Consider the following 22,745-nt stretch of genomic DNA (forward strand, 5'->3'; position numbering starts at 1 on the left):
ATCAGTAACATATTTGTTTCTTAACATTATATTCATGTAGGTTTTTATCTGCATGAGAAATAAACAAAAAAATGTTATATGATCATCTGCTTATAGTGATCGCTCTCTCTCTCTCTCTGTCTCTCTCTGACTCTCTCTCTGTCTCTCTCTCTCTCTCTCTGACTCTCTCTCTCACACATATTGCTCTCAATGCCCTTATTTCTGAATTTTAGAGGGCACCTACATCCTGTTGCAGTAGTTGATACTGTGTGTATATATATATATCTATATATTGTGGTTTTATAATTAGGCAGCTATGGAGAGCTGACCACAAAAATATTTCTGTTTTCAAATCATTCCAAAGAAGAGATTTAGATATGTCACACTGCTTTTCTGTAAGTGGGGCGATATTATGAAGGCACAGTGTTGCATGCTTCTAGAATAAAAGGTGATGGCTTTAATATTGTCAGTGACGTGTTTGTGCAGTAATGTAAAAGTCCTTTTCACTTTTCTAGATAGTTCCTCACGGTCTGGACTTTTGTTTGTAAATGTTACTGCACAGTTCGACATATTGCTTTCAATGACCTTCTTCCTGAATTTTAGAGTCAACCTACATCCTAATTCATTAGTTAATTTACTAAGATATTTCCCTTTAACTGCTTTATGTTTGTTGCAAAATTCAAATTTTTATCTGGAACAGATTTGATTATTTTAAGGAATTTCTTTATGAAAATAATTTGATCTGGTTTAGTTCCTGCTGGAAACTAAAAACGTAAAGAATTAGATTTAGAAGAAAATTACAAAATGTACATTTAAATAGAACCAATCACAGAATTAAATAAGTTAAAAATATAATTACAAATATCAACTATGTCATTCATATGTGTCATAGATAAAGTGAAACAGCATTTCATTGTTCAACTCCATGATCGCAACTGCACAGACTCGACCCCAAATGACTCCAAGCTTTTTGAATTCTGATCGACTCGGTGTAGTCGTAAGATAACAAACTGATTTTTTATCATTTTCAAGGTGCTCTGTGCTGAACTCAGAGTTCTGTCAGTCTCAGTCATAAGTGGAACAGTGAAGTGATCATGTAATAATAATGTTAAATCTCCCTGCAACCCAAACCAATCCTCCTCACTTTTGTGATGACATGCCCGTTTATTTTTAGTAGGATGAATTTTTGATGGAAGTGGAGGCTACAGTATAAAAACCTCTTTTCCTCTCAGCTTGTCTTTTGTCTTGTTGAGAAAGAACGAATGCAGGGGACATAAATTATCCATATGAATAATAAATAATATAGAATAGTGGTTATTGGTTCTTGCCGGTTAAAAGACTATTTCTACTGTAAACTACAGATAGAGTCGAGCAAGAAGCAGCGACGCTTCTGCCAGAGGAGCCTTTGACTTCTTCAGTTTTATTTAGTTTTTAGAAATAAAAATATAATATATAACTGCAGTTTAAATCAGTGATACAAAATAATACAGTATGAATGACTGCAACTAATTAATTCTCAGCAATCTACATAAACCCATCAATCTATTACGCTGCAGTAGTTTGATTGTTTCAGACATGATTTATATTCACTGAATGTTATTACACTTTAGTTAATCATTGCTTAATACCAGAACTCATGACTTTGATTAAAGTTTGATGCATCTTTTTATGGGCTTATTAGATTTGTGTTGACAGTGGTGAAATTTGGAAATAATATTTGGTGGTTCCTGAACATTTATTTATTTATTTTTGACTGGATTTTGCTCTGGTGTATTTTAATGCATGGAACATATAAAATACATTTTAATTATTATTTTATACATTCTTGAATAATGAATTTACCTCAATACATTTTTTTTCTGATCTCAGAAATCAGTGACTACTTTAAAAGCACTTTCACATTAGTTATTAACTCATAGTGCGATGATGTTTTTTGTATTTTAACTCGTGCATGCTAACTGATCTAAAAATGTACCTCAGTGGCCGTCAAAAGGCAAAAATCATCAGTCCACGTACCCCGGCCTGCTTCCAAGAACAAACCTCTGATGACTCTGTGACAGCTCGTTTTATTTTACATAAATTAATTATTTTCAGAAATATTATGTAAAAAATGCATTCCTTACTAAGTTCATGTCAGTTTTTTAAATAAGGGGCAGCAGCAGCACCATCTGCATGACCTAATTGTGCATCACCAAAGCTAAAATGCATGGCTGTCATACAATACATATATTTATACATAGATAGAGAAATAGATCACCAGCTGTGGTGTTTATATAAGAGAATGACAAGAATGCAGAGGAGATAGCTGACTGCTGCCACACAAGTTAAAATTGCATTCCATTTTTCACCGAGCAGATTTATCCATGGTTTATGGAAATGATAAGCTTTGCTGAGAGATGTCTTTGAAAATCAGATTGCGTGGCCGGAGTTATCTGTTGTATAATTCATTATGATCCTGGCAGATGATATAATAAGAGAATTCATCAATCGCTGGAGGAAATGACTCGGAGACTGTTTCAACATCTGCAAAGACCGTCCCTCTCCGCTGTCACGGTGAAATAACGCAAATGACTCAACGTGCAGCCTCAATTAATAAAATATGCACCATCTGCAATTTGAGGCACACGTACTTTATGTGACATGCAAAGAATCTCATAGAAATAATAAACCAGTGGGTCATGCTGTTTCTATAAGAGCCTTCCAACAGGGATACAACAATGTTCTTCTGCAGAGACTCAAAACCGCAGCAGATTTTGGACTCAAGATAAATTCATACCACTCAAGCTATTTTACCATTATAGTGCAATGGAAAACTAAATCGAACTTATGTACAAACATCGAGCTGTCAGTTTTTTACCTCCGAGTGCTCAGTGTTACGACGCCCAAATCTGGGCCTTGACTTCAACACGACGTTCCCTCAGTAACCAACAGGGATACGATACAGGCCGGTGTATCTTAAAGACCACGCTGATGCCTAATCTAAACTGTGCACCCAGTGCAGCTTCAGCAATCCAAGTAACTGGATTCTAGCTGAGTTTACTGAAAACTGATGCCGGACGACTCAGCCATCCCTCAAGAGAAGATATCCTCTTTGCCCAGTTCTGGTGAAGCAGGTCTGGAAATGTCAAAAAGATGCTGCGGAGAGCCAGCCCTCGACTGCCTCGCTTTGAGGAGCTGAAGTGCTTCTGTTAGTTGCACCTCCAGGCCGGACATTCGAACATTCAGGTTCATGAGGTCGTCCTTCAGCTCCAGCTTGAGCTCCTGAAGTGAGGCCTGAAGCGTCTGTTCTTGGATGGGATAGAAGGTGTGCCTGGTCTCCGGAGGCTGGACAGGACTGCGGTCCTGAGGCGTCATGCGGAACTCGCCCACTTTGTCCAGACGCAGGTCACTTTTGGTGATACCGCTGTCACATGAGTCTGTCTTTTTTAGAGACGTCTGTGATTCATGCACTTTTGTCCGTTCGGGTAAAACCTCCATGGATTCGGCTTTAGACACTTTGTTCCAGTTGTCGGCTTTGGCCATGGACTCCTTGAAACGACCCCAGCCTTTAGCTTTAACTGGTTCGGCAGGCCGGCCTCCAACCAGAGAAATGGGAGACGGCACCTGTAGCTTTGCCTTGTCTGACGGAGTACATTTGGAGGCTGTTGAAGATGAAGGCGTTGAAGATGAGGGTGTTGCTGGGCTCTCTGTTACTGTGACGATGCTGCTAGTTGGAATGGCTGATTTCGCCAGCGGGACGTCCACATACATGGGGCCCTTTTCGATATCATGATCATCTAGTGGTTTCTCTGTCGCCATTCGGGCCTCCTTCTGCTGTCGAAAGCGCTGAAAGAGTTTTCGTACCGGGTGATCCGGTGGCAGGTTCAGAGGGGCTTCATTTTTACGCCTCTGTCGCTCCTCTTCCTCACGTTTCACATCACTGATCTTTCGGAAGACGATCTACAAGACAATTTAAAGTTCTGATGAGCATGAGTTGGACAACATGCAAACGAAATCATGCTGAAATACTGAACGTGACACGTGTGAGTCACGCTGCGATTATAAAGCCGAAACGTTAGTGGCGGTGCAGCTTCTATGCTACTGTGTTGAGTGTCTTTCGGTTTCTGGTCCGTTCCTTCAACTCAATTAAAAAATGGCGCAGACTCTGCCAGAAATTCTTTGGGGAGGTGCACGTCTACGCGTAGGCTATGGCTTAGCTTCGATGCAGAAACATGAATTGGGCTTTAGAGTATAAAACCAGATCAAGATCATCTTCAGTTATTCTACATTAACACCTGATGTTTAAACATGTTTTCGGTGATAGGATTGTGTACCCAAGATGCAATGAGGACAGTTTCTGATCTGATAGGCCAAACATCCTCCAGATATGAGAATGTGTTGTCAAGTGCATAGGAGGAAATAACAATCACATCAATGAGGTAGCAGCAGCTAGTCCCCCCCCCCCCCCCCCCCCCCGCCTCACTGTTCAAGACACCTGTGGATAGAGTGAAGTGGACACCAATCAAAACGCAGGTAAAAACAAAATGTGCTTGGATACGAAATTGGATACGAAACACATTTGAATGTCAGGTGTAAATGGATTCATAGAGAACTGGTGTGTCTGTCTCACTGTGCAGACAATGTCTCAGAATGTGTGTGGTTTGTAAATGTCACCTTAATGAGCTTATTCCCACAACACTGAGGGAAAGTTCATATCATGCCTGTGGCTTCAGAGGGTGAAGACACAGTGTTCCTTCACCACACAGCTGCTAATGGACAACTGTGCTCACGAGCTGCTCTGTTTTAGTCTTCCTTCTGCACGCTGATGTATGTAAGCAGCAGTGTTTCCAGATGTATGATAATTATCTCAATATATCAAATTATTAACTCTCTGTACGATGTGCGATCAATAATCTGGATATGGTCAAATATGGATCTGTATTTATGTGACGTCTTTTTTGCAGATCATGCTTGTGATGATGAACGTGACCATCACATCGCGATGCCGTGACGATTGAAAAGGTTTGTTTCTGGACACTAAATTGCTAAGGAATCCCGACACAGCTTCTAAATGTCGGTATTGAGCGTCCCATCCCAACTCTGGTCACATATGATAATCTTAAGCTTCTGGTACGATTTTCCTATCTTGTCAAAAAAAGTAGTTGCAGTATAGATATACAGCATCTATAATAATAACCGCTCTACTTCTCAGAAAGGAGGCAATTAAGCGTATTTCCCTAAATGTCAAACTATTTCTCTGACTGAGAAAGGAAGCATTCAAAAGTATTTGTCTCTTAAAAATCACTCTGTCTGGAAAAAGGAGCACAGGTTAAAAATGGAGTATCTAGTATCTAACAACCAGTGATAACTTTTATTGTTTATTTTATGACTACTTTTTGTCATCTGCTCTTTTCTTGTTCACGGGTACGATGCTGAAAAGCAATACACATAAAATCGTTCATCATAAAAGGTAAGAGATCCCGTTTTTCTTCTCACAGCTCCACTCTTCTCTCAACCCAAACCACTTGAATGCTGAACATATTGTGCTTTGCTGCTTTTCTTTCTCAACTTCAAAACACAACCTCACCAGCTTGATGTCTGAACGCAGCGTTTGGCTCCTTGTTCAGCGAAATACTTTTGTCCATTTTTGTCCATGAGAAGATGATCAGTGGTGGAAGAAGTACCAAGAAGTACTGATACTAAAACGTAAAAATACTCAACTCCATGTGAAAGTATTGCCTTCAAAATCCTACTCATATAAAAGTGAAAACATCAGCAAGAGGCAAAAGTTAAAGTGCTTGTTCTAGAGAAAGATGCCCCATTTGAATGATTTATTATTATATATTACATTACTTTGTAATATATTGATTAGTGATTGCTGTATGCAGTTAAATCCATTGGTGCCTGACCTCAGGGTCACAACATAAATCTGTGGAGGGGGTCATAACTCATGAGGTGACAGGAAAGAAGAAATAAATATTTCCGATGCACATACTCTTAATCGTTACTAAACTATTCTCTAATCTTTACTGTTATTTGTGAAATGTTGTATATTCTCAAGGCTAAAGGGGATCATGTGTTTACTTTTCATCCTTTTAAATTGTAAGTATTTTTATTTTATTGTTTTTTATTCTTGTACTTGTCTTTGTTTTTATTTATCGGCTGCGCTTTGGTCGACACAGGTTGTTTTAATTGTGCTTTAATGTGGCAAGAAACAAAAACAGAGAGAAATAAATTGGTCTCAGTAGAAACAGTAGAAAGAAAAAGCTCTCCCACATTACGACATGATCTGTGGGAAGCTCAGTTCAAAACCAACACAGCAACTGTGACTCAGCACCAAAATGAAAACAGGATGCAGGACGTCCACTTAAGGTTCAAGCTCTTATTAAGGTCAGCTGAAATTGAAAATCCCATTGATCATATTTCAAGGAGCAGATAAACAATGTGGGAAAAGAGATTTTAAAATCTTGGGTTTATTATCATGTTGTACATTCAGGTCTAAAAAAAAGGTTCTGCAATAAATCTTCATTTTGTGCTTTGTGGTGACTTTTAATTGTATTGAGTTATTTTCTCTACTGGGCTTAACAACGTCAGAACATGATAATAACATCTAAATATTTTTCTCTGTAACATATTTTAAATTAACTGTAAAACTGTAACCCGTCTGTTCTCTGAACAGCCACTCACCCTTTTTCGCAGGTTGTAAGTGAGCAGCAGATTTCTGGAGAAGTGGTTGGAAAATGCCGTGTAGAACTCCAGCACCTTCTGCAGGGCGTCGCGTTTGATGACGTGGAGGTCACAGTAAGTCAGAGCTCGCACGTTGGCGCAGGCTTGAGCCAGAGTCACCTCCTTCCAGAAAACGTCGCCGAATACATCACCTTTACCTGCAGACACAGAACACGGTGTTAGACCAGGGGATACTTCCAAAAGTACTTGATGTATGTGCTAATTAGACTTCCTAGGGTGTTTTGGGTGTTTGTCTATCAAGGTTTAAATTTTACTCCTGGACTGTGCTTCTTTTCTTTTTCTTCAGAAAATGTCTCAACAGATCCTGAATAAATATATATAATTGTAACTCTGATAACTGAAATGATAAAAGATCCGTCTTGCAAAAAATATAAATGAAATAGATAAAATAAATAAATAAAGCTACTCAGACTGAAGGTCTATCAGATAATAAAATGATAATTTAGCTGACTAAACCAGTGAGTCATGTTTAATCTTGTAATAAGTACTATGACTCAATATATAATTTACATGTAAATGAAAAGCTTCTCTCACTGTTAGATATAATCACTAATTTGGTTTTACTAAAAACATTTAACTACTTGTTTTACTGGATCAAGACCTGAACAGGAAGCCGTCTTTAAAGATATGCAACTAATAATCAAATTATCATTGAGTCACAGAAATCAATAACATTTAGAACTACTCTACAGTAAATTTGTACTGTGGCAGTAGTAGTATTTGTCTAATTTACGACTGTATTGTACGTTATATTCTGTCTTGTTTGTAGCTGTACTTTACATGTTGTTTCTGCTCTACTTTGCCATTCAGCTAATGAGAATTTGACTCATAGTGGTAACTTCTAAATGGCTTCAGGCTCCATTACAGATCCATCCAGGTCAATGGTATCCACCTGACAGTCTGGTAATTGTTGCCAAGAGGAAACAATATTGACGAAAAAGAGCCAAGATGGTGTCACTGGTCCTGCTCGAGGACGCCAGCCATTATTCACTAAATCAATAATTTGGAAAATTAAAAGCAGGGGGTTTAAAAAAGAAAATGCTTGTGGGAATTAAACAGACGGACCCAGAGGAGGAAAGAGATTTATTTTTATTATGTATCGAGAAGATCAGCTCTAGGAGCTATGAAGAGAAGCTGGGTTCATAAATACTAGTCAGCAACTGGCCTGTTTCATTCCTCAACTATATGTGGGTCAGATAATTATAGTCTAAGGATGATGGGTCGGTGTTTATCTCAATGGGTCTTGGATCTGAGTGGTTACAGAATCAGCCCTGATCACGTGATATGTCACAATCATGGACACCTGATGAATACAAATCTAACGTTGACTCTCTTTAGAGCCCATTTTTAGACATGAACTCTGAAAACTGTCCAGAACATTCTCCAGAGTTTGGCTTTCACATATAACCAACACAGCAGGATTCAGACGCCTTCACAGCAACAGGGAAATGTCCAAAGCGTTACAAGCACATTGGACACTGGAGTCGGCCCTCAAACCAAAAGCTCTCGAATCTCGCCGTGTGTCCGTGGTATTGTCTTTGTCGGCGTCTTCTACAGATATGAAAACTCTTTTTCATCCTGAGCTATTTATATTCTTTTGCTTTGTTTTTTTTTAATGGTCTGGACTTCCAAAAGAGGATAATCTCTGTTCAGACCCCAGAAACCTACGGAGCGCTCAGGTGAGGGGTGGTGCAGAGGCAGGACATGATGTATTCATTTCACTACAGAGATCACCTGAAGCTCAAAGATCAGCTCGTCATCAATTACTCTGCCAAGATATTTACTGTTACACAACCTCAACAGCCGGAACATTAATTACTCGCGCGGCGATGACCGTAGGATTTTTCCTGGAATCTAATATCATCCCTTTAGTTTTTGACACGTTGATGGAGCATCGTGCTGCTGCTGTTGGTTTCCTTCATTAGAGTCCGCTCAGATTGACCACACTCTGTATCACGTCTAATTATCCGCAGGTCGATTTGGGTCAGGTGTCTGTTTTTTTAACAGTTAATTTATGCAGTTTTTCATCAGTTTGATTCGCTGGCTGCAGTTCAGGCACATCCCAGAAGTAAAGGCTGAATCACTAACTTTCATAATAAAATATGTACATTTATTTTCTAACATATTTAAAACTGCACAAGGCTGCATTAATGTGTATAATAAAACAGCATCCTTGGTTTCTATTCTCCTCTTGTTTTCCTTAATATTATATGAGGATATATTTTGATTAGGACTAAAGCTCGGATGACTGGTGGATTAATAAATGACCTTGAGAAAATGGATCCAAAATTTATAATATTCTGCTTTCATTGTAATTTAAATGAAAATATCTGAGACTTTTGAACTGCTGGTTCATTCGCTTCGGGTTCGGTGAAACTGTGACGGACAATTTAAAACTTCTTTGGGACATTTTAAGAAACCAAAAAATATGTAAAAGAGGATGTAATCAAAATATGAATCTGTTTTAATCAGGTTTTTGTAAAGGTGATAAACTCAACTGCTTTGTTGATATAATACTTCTAAAGATGAGAGATGTCCCAAAGTGCTTTACAAAGAAATAGAAATATACATCAAGATATAAAGCAACTAAGAACTTGAGAATAGTCAGAGTAAAGCTAGACTTCGGACACATCAGAGATGATACTAAAGTCTTATGTGAACCATTCTGAAAATGAATGCGTTTAGTGGATCAAGTTGAAAAGAGCCGAGTGTTTCCAACGTGTTACACAGAGGATTCAGAGTCTGTGACAAACTCTGGTACAAATCCAGTTAATGACTCAGCGGAAAACGATCCCCAAACAGCTCAGCTTTCACTGCAGTCAGAGTTTGTAAAGTGCTGCCACACAGAAAAGTCTCCTCACACAAATATTCTGTGCCTAAGAGGCAAAACCTTTTCGTTTGACCAGAGCTGGAGGCCAGTTTGACGATGAGATCATAAATTCAGATATAAGCAGGAAGCTCCAGCAGCAACTCTGCATCTTCAACATTTGATTCTCTGTCACAGTAATTCAAAGCTTTGGAAATCAAACTTTATATTCTGTAAAACTTGGCTGAACCATTCGTAATTCATAATAAGGTAGTTCTTCTCGTTCATCGTGTGCTCGGCAGCAGCTGAATTCCTTTTCTGCTACAGTTTGATTGTTTTCTTTCCATTTCAACGACCTCTTTCATCTGTTAATTGTTAATTTTGAAAAATTATTGCTGGTAGAGATGATGAGAACCTCACACAAATCATTAGACCCAAGAGTCGTGGTTTCTTGAGATTTCACAGAAACACAAGAATATTTATTAAATCCTATGAGTCGGAGGGGATTAGATTGAGTTCTCATTAAAGCACGATGCCCATTTAAACAACAGGATCAACTCACCTAAGATGGCCACCACCTCATCATCCTGGATGACCTCCAGAGATCCAGACACCACAAAACAGAGGCTGTCCACGCTCTCTCCTCCGTGGTAGATGAGGTCGCCAGGAGCACAGTGGATGGTTTGAAACTCCATGGCCAGAGCTCTGAGACACCCGTCACTGGCCAGCCGGAAAGCTGGGTGCTCTTTGAAAACCTTCCGGTTGAGATGAACACAAATATCTGCTCTCATGTCCTTCGGACAAATCTGCAACACCTGGAAGAAAATCCAAGAGCAGAGAGAAGAGCTGAGGATCCAAGACAGACCTGCTCCGGTCAGGTTTGGGTCGGGCTCAGCTTATTTTCTCTCAGGCCTGGTTTGGTCAAGACAGAAGATTGTGGCCTGAGCTGCACTGTAACATGCATGAGAATGACCTGCATGTGTTCTTCACTGGGTAATCACAACAATCAACCCTCAGCTGCCCCAGTTTGAATCCAACTCTGTGGGAAACTATTAGATGATTTCTTTCTCACTCTGCCTTGTTAATAGCTGTGCTCAGAGAAGCAGTTATGAAGAAACAATTTTATTCGCTGGGACTCAGAGAATATTGGCTTTATATTCAGAAGCCCTCTTTTAGCTCTGTTTTTGGTTTCTACCAGCTCCTCAGGGAAATATGTGGAGCTTAAGCTGCTAAATTCTCCTCTTCGCTCCCCAGCTCGTCGCTAACTTGTTCTGTCTGCTGTTTAGTGCTGAGCATCATAGTATAGTGCCTGCCTCAGAGTATGCATCAATTTTTATTTGATTTTGTTTTCATTCAGAGAAGTGAAAAGAACAGTTGGTACCTTTCTCTTATTTTTTATTTTGTATCATCTGTGGATGTTCAAGGTGAAATCCAGCCTGAACAATAGTTATGTACTTGGTTTAGATTGTTTAATGAGCTTTCAAAATCACATACTCCAAACCCTTCAATTAAATGATTAAGTATCTGCCTCCACATTTTTCAGAAGTTCCTGTTATTGTTCTCAAAGCATAAATTAACTGTCACAAGAAACACGGTTTTATATTTAAAACAACAGATCTGGAGCTCCTTCCTTTTTCAGGGATCACCGAACAACTGAAAGTGTCCTGATATGTCTGTGAATGATGTTTTATTGTGAAGGTCACATGGAAGCTGTGAGCAGGTCAGAGTCCAGCTGGCTCTCTGCTGAGTGTCACCGAGTGGCAGCATCTCGTTCGAGTGCATTTAATCACCGGGATGTCAGCCTGTTGCACGGCTTGGCCTTTAGAACAAATCTCTTTGAAGATGAAAGTCAAGCAGAGAAGGATTATGAGCCATTTTTAGTCCCTTTAGTGTCGCCTGAAGCCAGACACATAAATGATACATGGACACAATGTGAGGACGCAATAAATACCACGGTTTGATTTTCATAAACAGCTAAATCCTTGTTTTATTAAAAGTTACATTTCTAGTTTAAAGCGAAACATTGTTCTATTTACATGATTGTATTTTTGGAAAGGTGGATTGAAATGTGTGCAGGGATATTAAAGCTTTCTGGCCTCACATTAACCAGAGTGGTTAAAGCTTCCAGCTGTAAATGTTTAATTTTCACACGTTCACATCCTTTTAACATCACTTGGATTCAGCCGGACGCCTGCTGGTGACTGGTTATTGTTTTTTCCCCAAAACAAATAACTGAATTTTATATAAATACCAAAAAGTAACATCACTTTAAAAAATCCTTGAGGTGACACAGATATTTCACCTCACTCCTGTTCATGGTGACTCTCACTGTCTGTATGACAAGTTTCAGAAGATTTTCCTGTAGAAGTTTTGAGAAAGTTAAAGGCAAAGCTGGCTACTATTTTCATTATGGCACTCTTAAACTATGTCAACTCAATATATCTTGTGCGGATCATGGTGATTTTACAGACACGGGCTGTAGAAGATGTCTGACGCACCTTTTCGGTGTCTATGCCCCGTGACATGGACCAAGTGGAGGCGATGTAGTCCATGACTCTTTCGCTCAGGCCTTTGGGCACCTGGTAAAGCTTGAGGAAGTCCCGGACGCTGTTGAGCATCTCATGATAACGATTCGTGTTGGCGTACATCTGCTGGAAGATCGTTGTCACGTTACCAAAGATGGTGGCGTAAAGCAGGGCTGGAGAAAAAGAGACAAGGTTCATATTAAACACTGAAGCTTTGAGGAAGCATAGAAATCAACCTATTGTTAGACAATTATATGGACGTATTCCTCATAAGGAAACAAACACTTTGTCAAATCCTATAACAAACTGTCATTTGTTATAGGATTTAAATATTCCTTTCTCAGGGGATCCAGTGGGTTTTGAGGGATTCATTAAACACTTGCAAGTCCAGGGTCACACTGCAGATTTTAAATTAAACATGAACAGTCTTTAACAAGCAAATCAGGAATTTCAAGGACATAAAAAACCTGATTTACAAGGACGGACAAGATGTGCCTTAAGAGTTAATATTGTTTGATGTGGTGAGTGCTTTAATCAGTCACGTGGGAAATAAACAGTTACTTCTCACCGTTTCCAGAAAATACAATCAACACATCTCTTGCCAAAGGGAAAAACTATGATTACAGCTTTTTATTGCATGCAAGCGTCCGTTCTCGTGCAGCTTTATCCGACTAAACAGGGATATATTTTTCTTGTGATACAAGAATGAAAGAAAAGGCAAAAGAAAGAATACAGCAGTGCATCTGCGAGGTGGTTGGGTAGTTGAACTGGTGCAACAGCTGGCATGTGTGTGGATCAAAGCCATCAGATGTCTGCTCTGTATGGAGTAGTGTTCTCCTGGCAATGGAGCCCTAATTAGCCCTGCTAGGAGGGATGGAGAGGAAGCATGCCAGCCACACATTTCAATTATCCTCAGATGATGACAGTAACCTGTGCGTGCATTTGTGAGTGTGTGTTTGTTTATTTCACAGCGCACAATCAAAGTGTTGAAAAACTGCACTGGGAATAATACTAATTAAAAAGTGCTCAAAACCCCCCAAGGGCGAGGAGAACCGCAACTTTCATCCTTTCATCCCCATCGCTCACTGGTACTACTACGTTGTCAAGCGTTGCCGTACAGTGCGATTTTCTTTATCAACGTAAACACAAAGGATATGTTCTTGTTTTGTTGCATCCTCTCAGCGCTGCACATTCGCAGGCATCCAACTCAGCAAGTTGACAGAAGAAGAGAGACGATTTGACAACCACCTCGTTTTGAAGTCGCCAAAGTTTCTGGACAACTACTGCTTCCAAGCTTGAATGCAAACGCTAACTTCTCTGATTAAGCAGGAAACGCTGTCACAAAGGAAACTCAATCGGCCCCTGCGGAGCGGAGCTTCAGCTCGTCCCCAACATTCCTCCTTTACTCGCTGACGTGCACAACTCCGTCGCAGCATTGCTCGCTGCTTGTTTGAGCGTAGACACTTGTCAGAAACTCAAGCCCCCTGGCCAACAGTTGCTATAGAAACAGGACATACTGTATATACACTTCCCTCCCACGCTTCCCCGTGCCACCCCCCACCGATCCCTCGTCACACTGTGATCTTCTCCTGCCAGCACCGATCCACTGCTGATGGTAAAAATAGAACAGTATCAGGGCATCCATATTTCATAGAGAACCGCCACAGACTACAGTAGATTTCATCTACAACTCAATCCTCCCGAGGCTGTCTGCTTTCTGGATATTTACGCTTCAGGTTGATTTGTATCTCACAATAACACATTTAAAACAGATCCAAGCCTGCAGATGACTTTTAACCAGCTCCCCCGAGATTATATTCATAAACCTGAACAGCTGAAAGGTAAGAGAGGGGCGGAGGACGAGGGGGGGGGGGGGGGCATTATCCTCTCGTCTCAGGGTTGAGATTGTGGCTGAAAAAAGTAGAAGGGAGGTGAGGAGTGATTGCAGAGGGAGCACTGTGTTAAATTGATCTGGCAGTGTCAGTTATTGCTCCGAGGTGCTGCTCTCTGCGTGCAGTCACACATGATGACCCCGCTCTTTACGCTGCATTATGAGATACACAAGCAGAAGATTCCTTATAAATGTTTAATACAGAGAAGTTGAAAGAAAGGCACGCTGTGAATATCCACCTCTGTTTTTAACAGATTAGACGTTCTGTTAAATAAACAATATCTCAGTCACCATTATGTGCTGGTTAACCACTAGGTGACTTTAATAGACATTATTCATCATTATTTAAGTGTCATTTTAATAATAGATTTCAGATGTGAATATATTTGGTGACTTTTAGATTCACGACTGATGTGTTTCAAATCTGCCAGTGACCACAAACGCTCGTTTAGATGCTTTTTTCTGAAATACTAAAAACTTGTTTGAGTGACATTCACATAAATAAAGCAGCGGCTACATGTAATCATAATGGAGGAGAGAATAAAGAGCCAGGCGTCTGTGTCCTGGAGGAAAAAGATCTCTCTGACCAGTGGCATGCTTGTCAAAATACACACTAAATGTCCAGTCTCTGAAAACTCTGTGGAAGTTTACAGGTGAAAATGTGGATAAAAAACACTTTCAACCTAAAAACTGTTGAGAACACAGGCCCATGATGGTGTCAGTGAAATAAAACCTTCAGCGAGGAGTTCTGACATCAACTATATTCAACCCGAGCAGATTATCCCAGGTGAGTTATAGAGAGTTGGAAATATTGCTCTACTAATTATCGAGTTTTGCTTTTTCTGGGCGTCAGAGGCTCCATAATTCATTTATTCACCTACTTCTGTGGACTGTGGTTTTAAAGAGCATAGTTAAACTTCTCATGTTTCATGTATTTGCTGCATTAGAGAGAAGGAGAGACGCCTTCACTCACATCCAATCATCATCATGGCCACGGCGAAGATCTTCTCTCCGTCTGTCGTCGGGGCGATGTTCCCGAAGCCGATGCTGGTCAGGCTGGTCATGGTGAAGTACAGGGAGGTGATGTAGACCGAGTCCTTGTTCGGCCCACCTTCCCACTTCCCTGAGCCGCTGGCGTTGAAGCGATACGGCGTGCCCACCGTCTCAGCCAGGATGAAGAGCCAGCTGTCGCTGCGCACGATGTTGGTCTCTTCGTCGATGACTTCATAATCACCGATGCTGTACCTGGAGCATGAATAAGCATCATGAGGCAGCTGAATCTCACAACAGAGCGTTTTTCTATAGGAGAGGAGAATTCATCTCTGAGGTTTAAATCAAGTCTATACAGCCAATTTGTACTACACCCTATTGAGTTGGTTATTTATGACACGTCTGAGTAAGCTTCCTGGGGAAAGCCTTGGAGACATGTAACAATCCTTCTGAATATAAATTTGATAAATGTCCTGATGCAGCAAAAAAAATGATGACTGTGCTTCAGTTTACGTTGAAGCGGTGAACACATGAAGAGGAAATCCTTTGTTTCAATCTTTTTTAGAGGCCCGGGCACGTTAAACTCGACACAAGAGAAAAGGAAGGATAAAAGAAAACCCACAAACCAAACAGAATTCTGTGTGACAGGATCTAAATTTTCTTATCAATACCCTGATGATTATGAAATACCAACAGCCACTTCCATTATTTCGTGACGGGCAGAGAGGGAGGCTGCTGCTGCAGCTGTGAGAGGGCCTGGCTATTCGCTGCTGTCATCCGGTGGTTCAACTTTTCTCAACACGACACCACGACTTGGAGTGTGACCATGGCAACCACAGAACCCGCACTGAGGGAAGTGGTACAAGGGGCTGATTTTACTGGTGTGTGGTTTTAAAGCAACACCAGCGTTATTAAATTGTCTGATTATACTGTCTGGGTGTGAGAACCCCGCAGGAGGCTTAAATAATGCATATTAGCCCAGTTTGTCTCATATAAAAACACAATGCTTGAAATTGCCTCTCTTGCAATTCTGTTCGAGAAGTGTTTGTGTAAAGGAAAATGTGAGTGTGCGGTTATTTTGTACAAAATGTATAAACATAAACGGGCGTCTGCGAAGGAAAGATTTGAGCTCATCATCAACTATCCGACATATAGTTTGACATTATGTTGTCGTGATGGCATCTCCAATCCACTGTGTGTGTTTCCAAACATAAACAGAACAAAACAAGCACAACACATGATGGGAACTTGCCCCCTGTAGAGGAGCTGATCTGATTAGACTTTGGAGGCCCGTGCTCCATACATTTACATATTAATGAAGAAAAAACAAATTCGCTCGAAACCGCTATACCTCTGTCATGCAGGCTTTATAGTAGGAAAAACACAGGTTTAATACATGAGAACAAGTGTGTTGACCAGAAAACAACAGCTAATTAATGCAATAATTAGGTTAATCAACGACCTCATTACATTACCTGGCTCTGTGATTAATTAATCCAGACGATGGCAGTCTAGCACAACGTGTTATGTGATTTCATGTGTGTTTTCTTTTTAACAGATGTGAGACTGAAACTGACAAAATGCTGCCTAGGATACACATTGTAAATAATTTTTGAAATGATATTCATGTTCAGTCCGAGTTATATACTTGATTTTTCACATTTCACGTGACTTAAATGAGTGAAAAACCATCAGACTCGTGTCGGGTTCAGAAACAAAAAATAGGATGTCAGCTGGGATTGTTAGGACAGAGGATTCTGGCCCAAGAGAGTTTAAAAAAAGTAATAGAGTGAAAGGTAACGACGGATTAGTGATGAATAGATGTCATGAACGTACCAAATGCAGGCGAGCCAATGAGCAGCCAGTCCGAAGACACACACCAGCAGGACCAGTACAGCCGCCCCGTACTCGATGTAGTGATCCAGTTTACGAGCAACACGACCCAGACGGAGGAGCCGGACCACCTTCAGGGAGCTGAACAGACTGCTGATCCCCTACGATGAAAACCGAGGAGGAGAAAGATAGAAAGAGAGACAGACTTTGAAAACAACATTTATAAAAGAGAGAACAGTTTTTTTAGTTACAACATAGTAAATGACAAACTATACAGTTGTATACATCTAAAGTGTTAATTATAGCAATTTTAAATTGCCATATATAGTATATTTCATATAATTACAGATTTTTAACTATATTATCATTTATTAAGTTAAAGGTGCCCAAAGGAGTTACAGCTGTTGACATATACATTTATATTTGTTTACAACTACATCATTTCATGTTCATGTACTGCATACAAATGCTAAATATAGGTTAGAATGTCTTATCATATATACCTTCCAGTATATATTTGCAGTACAGTATTACTTTTTCAGTTCAGTTTCTAATTAAAACACATTTCATTAATGTTTTCTTTTATTCATTTATTTTTCCATCCACCTTTCTCTGTGTCCTTATGTTGTTTGTGTTTCATTATTCATGAGTGACTGGTCGCTGTAACGCTGAAGTTTCCTACTGGGATTAATTAAGCTCTTGCTGGATAAAACAAACTTTGATAGTTCTTCAGGTAAAGAAATAGGTGCAAGAACTTTACAATTAAAATACATCTTCAGATTGAACAAACCTCAGGATTAAGGTGATTTGCAAGAATCGGTCATATAAAACCCAGTGTGAACACAAAGTGTTTCCCTCTGGTGAGTGTGATGACAGGAAAGCATTTTAAAGAATCAGTAGACGAGTGTATGAACCTGTTTTTTCTAAGTGCTTCAGTGGATGTGACACGACCACAAGAGCAAAACAATAGTGTTAACATGCGCTGAGTTGATTTTAGAAAACATTCCCATGCAATGTGATGAAGTTCCTCAACTTATATATGTTACATAACCAGCAGCTAAATGTCTGCTCAGCTTAACTGTGCAGTGAAACACCCACTCAGTGATTCAAACAGACAACTGCAATCCCATCAGTCTGCTCTCTGCTGCTATTGCGTGCGTGCTTGTGTGTGTGTGTGTGGCGGCAGGAGGGGTATTGATTTAGCTAATGTGCTGTGGTCTGCAATGCGAGCAGACCTACAACTGCAGCGCTCGGTGTCACTCGATCTGATCAAGCTGCCGGACACCTCGGCTTCACTAAAATCACTTTACCGACCTGAGCTCCAACACAATTCAATTACCACTGCGGTCGTGCTGTTTGTTCTGCTGCAGCTCAACTCAAAACACGAGTTGAGAGAAAGGTGCGACGCTGAACAGATATGAAAAATAAAATACGTCATTAAAAGAAGAGTTAAACATTTTGGTATCAGGAGGGAGCTGAGACTCTCAGCAGCATCGTATTAGCTCGGCGTTAAGACCAGAAACAGAAGAAAACAGCTTTTTAAAGTTTCTAAATAGTTACAAAAACCACCTTAACTCACAGAATGCATCTTACTTGTTTAATCAGTAAACACAGAAACCAACAACAGAAGTCTGAGCTAACCTAAATAGGCCTGAATTGAAAACTGTGGTGTGGGGGGGGGGGGTGCTGCTGCAATCACATCAGCGGTATGAGTCTCTTTTGGCCATCAGCTCTCATGCAACTTTAATGATGCTGTTGTTCATTCTCAAACTGCAGAACACAATCTGATCGATGTTGTCTCCTGGCAGTGAAAAGCTTTGGCAGAGACATTTGTGACTTTTGTTTCCTGCATTGATGCGTCGGTCGTCGTTCTCATCAAGCAACTGCGGCGGCTAAAACGCTGGCGTGAGAGTAAATGTGGGAAGTGTGTGCAAATGTTGTCGTTGATGGGAGGGACCATGTTTGGCAGTTGTGCATGTTAAATGAAAAAAAAAACACAAAAACTGTTCATCATCATCATATTCTGATCAAACTGAAGCCTACTTGAGTGACAGCTCGGTGGTTCCAATTCTTCCCATCGCGTCCCATGCATGAACAAAGGCGGAAGAGGGAGGGGCCATGCAAACAGAACAGAGGGATGAAAAAGAAGAAAAACAAATACGAAAGCACAAGTAAGAGAGAAGACACTTGATCAGTGGTAAGCGATGAATAAACACATGAGAAAATCAATAATCAATAACGGCTTTAAAATGAAAAGAAGCATAAAAAACCACATCATCTGTGATTGTAAACATGTGCAGTGACCAGAGCATGCAAACAAAGCATCGCTTCATCAGCTGTTTGCTAAAAACACTCAGACAACGTGAAGTGGATCATTCTCTGTTGTTTGGGTTTCCAGACGTTAGAAACTGAAATGAGAAAATAACTCGTTGTTGTTTCAGTCAGTCTCAAGGTGAGGATTTTAAGATTGCAGAGAATAACTTTGACAGCCGCTCCTCGCTAATGATCTTCCCTTCTCTGTTTGGAGACCTGTTGGGGAAAACAGCCATCAAAGTTATTCATGCCAGTCGTTAAGATCCGTAGCAGCAGCAATACGTTCTGCTGCTGCTTTAATAACGTGGACAATCTCTTAATCTCATTTGAGATTCGCCTCAAAAAAATTTGGGAGCAAATTGGAGTCGCTGAGTTGTTGCAGAGACGCAGCGGAAGATGTTCCTGGAAGTGGACAATCGCAGCTTTGATGTCGGTTTAGAGTCAATGTGTTCGAAACCTTATCATAGGCAACACGTATGTTCATGTCTGCCATTAACACTTATTTTCCCCGAAAAAAATATTTTTACGTTTTTTTTCAATTAAAACATTTGTGTCGATAAGAAAATTTTGTAAAAAAATGCAATTTCCAAAATTTGCTCGTCAAACGTTCCGTTATAAAAACTCACTTAAGAACCAATGAATTCTATCTGTAGAGAATTAATCAGTTTGATAACTGATCAGGGATTTAATATTTGACTGACAGCATAATGACTAAATAATCATTTTTCATGGGAAGTACTGACAGTAAGAAATAATATAAGAATATTTGGTTTTAAAATAAGTACATTTGAGGTTTGGTTTTTTCTTGATAACACTAAAAAGATCAAATAACACCAGTCTGGTTCTTTTGTGGTTGTTGGTTTTCTCTTCTTCCGCCTTGTTTTTCTGGCCCTGCTGACCCCTGACCACTTCTGCTCTGGACGCTTGTCAGCGTTTCAGATGCTGAAGTGTTGAAAGACTAGAAAGGAGAAAAATGCTGGAGCTGCAGATACAAGCCAGCGCTCACTGACCACCCAGTAACGAGCCTGTTTTTCATCACAGGATTATCACAGCACGTCATGTCGACTCATATGGATACGTGCTGCCCGACGGCCCCTGAGAGCCAACGTGCACCGCGCCGCCCGCTGCGTGACACACTGCGCGGTTAAATGCCATCACAGCACTTTGCACAACCACGTCATTGCAACAACACACACATATCATGAGACACGTCACATTCAAGCACGCAGAGGCGTTCACACACAGTGATGCATTGACATAATGAAAACCAGCAAGTGCTGGACCCCGAGGATCCATTTAATCAATCAATGTGTGTGTGTGTGTGTGTGTGTGTGTGTGTGTGTGTGTGTGTGTGTGTGTGTGTGTGTGTGTGCGTCTGTGTGTGTGTGTGTGGGTTGGAAAACAGTGATTTACAGGAGCAGTTGGATCAGATTCAGAAGCTGTAGTTGCACTGTACAGCTAGAGATATGAAGTAAGCATCAGCTGCATGTTTTCTGATTAGATTTCATCAGCAAATATATAATATTTTAATATGATTACAATCTGAAAGGGAATTTATTTCCCATAAATATTCCTTTGCTGAATCTCCGGCTGTATTCTCACATGGGATCACTCGAGCATTATCCAGAGTTTTAGCGGCCTGGCAAGAATAACTGCAGGGAATGCACACAGGAAGCCCTCTCTGGATAATTTCAGGACAATACCTGAGGTTCAGTGCACGTCCGAAAGCAGCTCAGGCCTGGTGAAAATTGGTCATGTTAGCATAATCCCACTAAATGATAAAGCAACAATCACATGTTTTTTTGATGCTTTTGTCAGCTGCCATAAGGTGTTAATGGTTTTGGTGCATTAGTGACACAGCGGAGCTCAGAAGACAGCTTCAGTTTAATAATGTAAACGCTCCAGTCCCAATTAAAATGTGCCAATTATCTCAAGATCCTGCCACAGTTACTCCACCGAACCCTCCTCATCCTGGCTGAAACCCACACGCAGACATTTCATCATGCTGCTCACTCAAACTCAGTTTTTCACTGTCACCGTACAAAACAACAAGTGGAGCCGGATCTGATGTCGGCTACAGCGGTTATTAAATGTGGTCGAGTGCCTGCGTGGAAACCTAATGACCTGCCAGCTCCGTTCAAAAGGATCCACTCTACAATGTTAACTTAGTTTGATGGGAGAAAAAAAAGATGAGCAGGCAAAGAACAAGTCTACGTTTCTTAGAGGTAGTAACACAAAACTACTGCATCTTTTACTACAATAAAAAAACACACACCAGTACTGGAGTTTGAAATACTATCATTGATATTTAAGGGTTGAATAAATCAGATAATGATAATATTCAATGATGTTACATTCATTAGGTACATTTTGTGCATAAGCACTAAAGCCTCAATGATATATTGGTTGAACAATCAAATTGGCCGATAAAAGCCTTAATCAGTATTGACACTATGTTTGCTGATGTGTCACACAAACACAATAAACTATCATGTACATGCATTTATTTTCTTAATTCAAGTTCTATACATTTGGTTGCATTTGTGTTTTTATTTTTAGTAAAATATCAATTTAATATTTGCTGATAAATAGATTTTTTTTCCCTCCCTATTATCGGTATCAGCCTCAACCCACAAAAATCCATATTGGTCCAACACTAAATTATCTGTCACTAACTAAATATCTATCCGTCCATCATCAACAACACTTATCCTTAGAGGGTCATAGGTGAGTGACCCTCTAAGCAGCCTGGGCCAATCCCAGCTGACCTTGGGCGGGGTTCAGCCTGGACAGGTCACCAGCGTATCACAGGACCGACACACAGAGTCAAACAACCATTCACGCTTATTTTTACACCTCAATTTATAGTCTCCAGTTAACCGAACTCCAATCTGCATGTCCTTGGACTGTGGGAGGAAGCCAGAGTAGAAACTGACTCCACACAGCAAGGCCCACTGACCTATAAATCAACAAATAAACTAACAGTTGATTAAATGTCTCTTCCGCTCTGTCAATCATCAACTCATCCGCTGATTACTTTCGAGAGTTTCGTCTAAAAAGTCTGAAAATGTCCATCACAATTTCACTCATTATTTTATCTGACCAACAGTCTGAAAACCCCCAAATACTTGATTTATGATCACATACTAGCAGATGATCGGCGTGAAGTTTGAAATGAAAATGAAGAATAATGATGATTATCCAAATAGTTTCTCCGACGCCCTCGCTGACACACAGAACCACTGCACTGACCTCGTCCACGTTCTCGAAGGCGTTGATGACGTCGTACGGCAGACAGGACAGCAGGTCGATGACAAACCAGGTCTTCAGGTAGTTCATTCGAATCAGCTTTGGGTCGGAGATGACCTCGCCGGCCGGTCCGACGAACGTGGTGTGGAAGTTCAAAACTATATCCACCAGGAAGATGACGTCCACGATGCTGTCCACCACCAGCCACGTCACGTTGTTCTGCTTGGTCTTGAAGGAGACGTTGTACGGCACCATGATGGCCGTGTAGAAGGTGAGGATGAGGATGACCCAGTCCCAGGTGGTCTTGAAGAGGCAGTAGTGCAGGATGATGTGAGGAGGGGTTTTGGGGGTCTCCTGCTTGTACTGAGGTAGGAGATCTGAGCCAAGCTGGAGAACCTGCAGAGAGATGTAACGGGAAAGTGTAACTGCTCAG

The 22,745-nt window shown here is 40.5% G+C and overlaps 1 protein-coding gene across 6 annotated transcripts in view; it reads right to left on the reverse strand.

Moving 5' to 3' along the window:
* Positions 1-1,712: 1,712 nt before the first annotated feature.
* Positions 1,713-22,745, reverse strand: part of kcnh1a (potassium voltage-gated channel, subfamily H (eag-related), member 1a) — a 32,659-nt gene continuing 11,626 nt past the window's right edge. For 4 of the 6 annotated variants that reach the window (XM_020098048.2, XM_069538567.1, XM_069538568.1 and 1 more), the window contains 8 exons: positions 22,316-22,708; positions 18,794-18,820; positions 16,754-16,911; positions 14,901-15,172; positions 12,010-12,209; positions 10,074-10,326; positions 6,646-6,842; positions 1,713-3,918 (listed from right to left, as the gene is read on the reverse strand). In XM_020098048.2, the coding sequence (XP_019953607.1) occupies positions 3,052-3,918; positions 6,646-6,842; positions 10,074-10,326; positions 12,010-12,209; positions 14,901-15,172; positions 16,754-16,911; positions 18,794-18,820; positions 22,316-22,708 (2,367 nt within the window). In that variant the 3' untranslated portion in view covers positions 1,713-3,051. The remainder of the gene's footprint in view (positions 3,919-6,645; positions 6,843-10,073; positions 10,327-12,009; positions 12,210-14,900; positions 15,173-16,753; positions 16,912-18,793; positions 18,821-22,315; positions 22,709-22,745) is intronic. The other 2 variants (XM_069538571.1, XM_069538570.1) reach the window with 1 other exon arrangement.

This window comes from Paralichthys olivaceus, chromosome 14 (genome assembly GCF_024713975.1).
Source record: "Paralichthys olivaceus isolate ysfri-2021 chromosome 14, ASM2471397v2, whole genome shotgun sequence".
NCBI lineage: Eukaryota > Metazoa > Chordata > Actinopteri > Pleuronectiformes > Paralichthyidae > Paralichthys > Paralichthys olivaceus.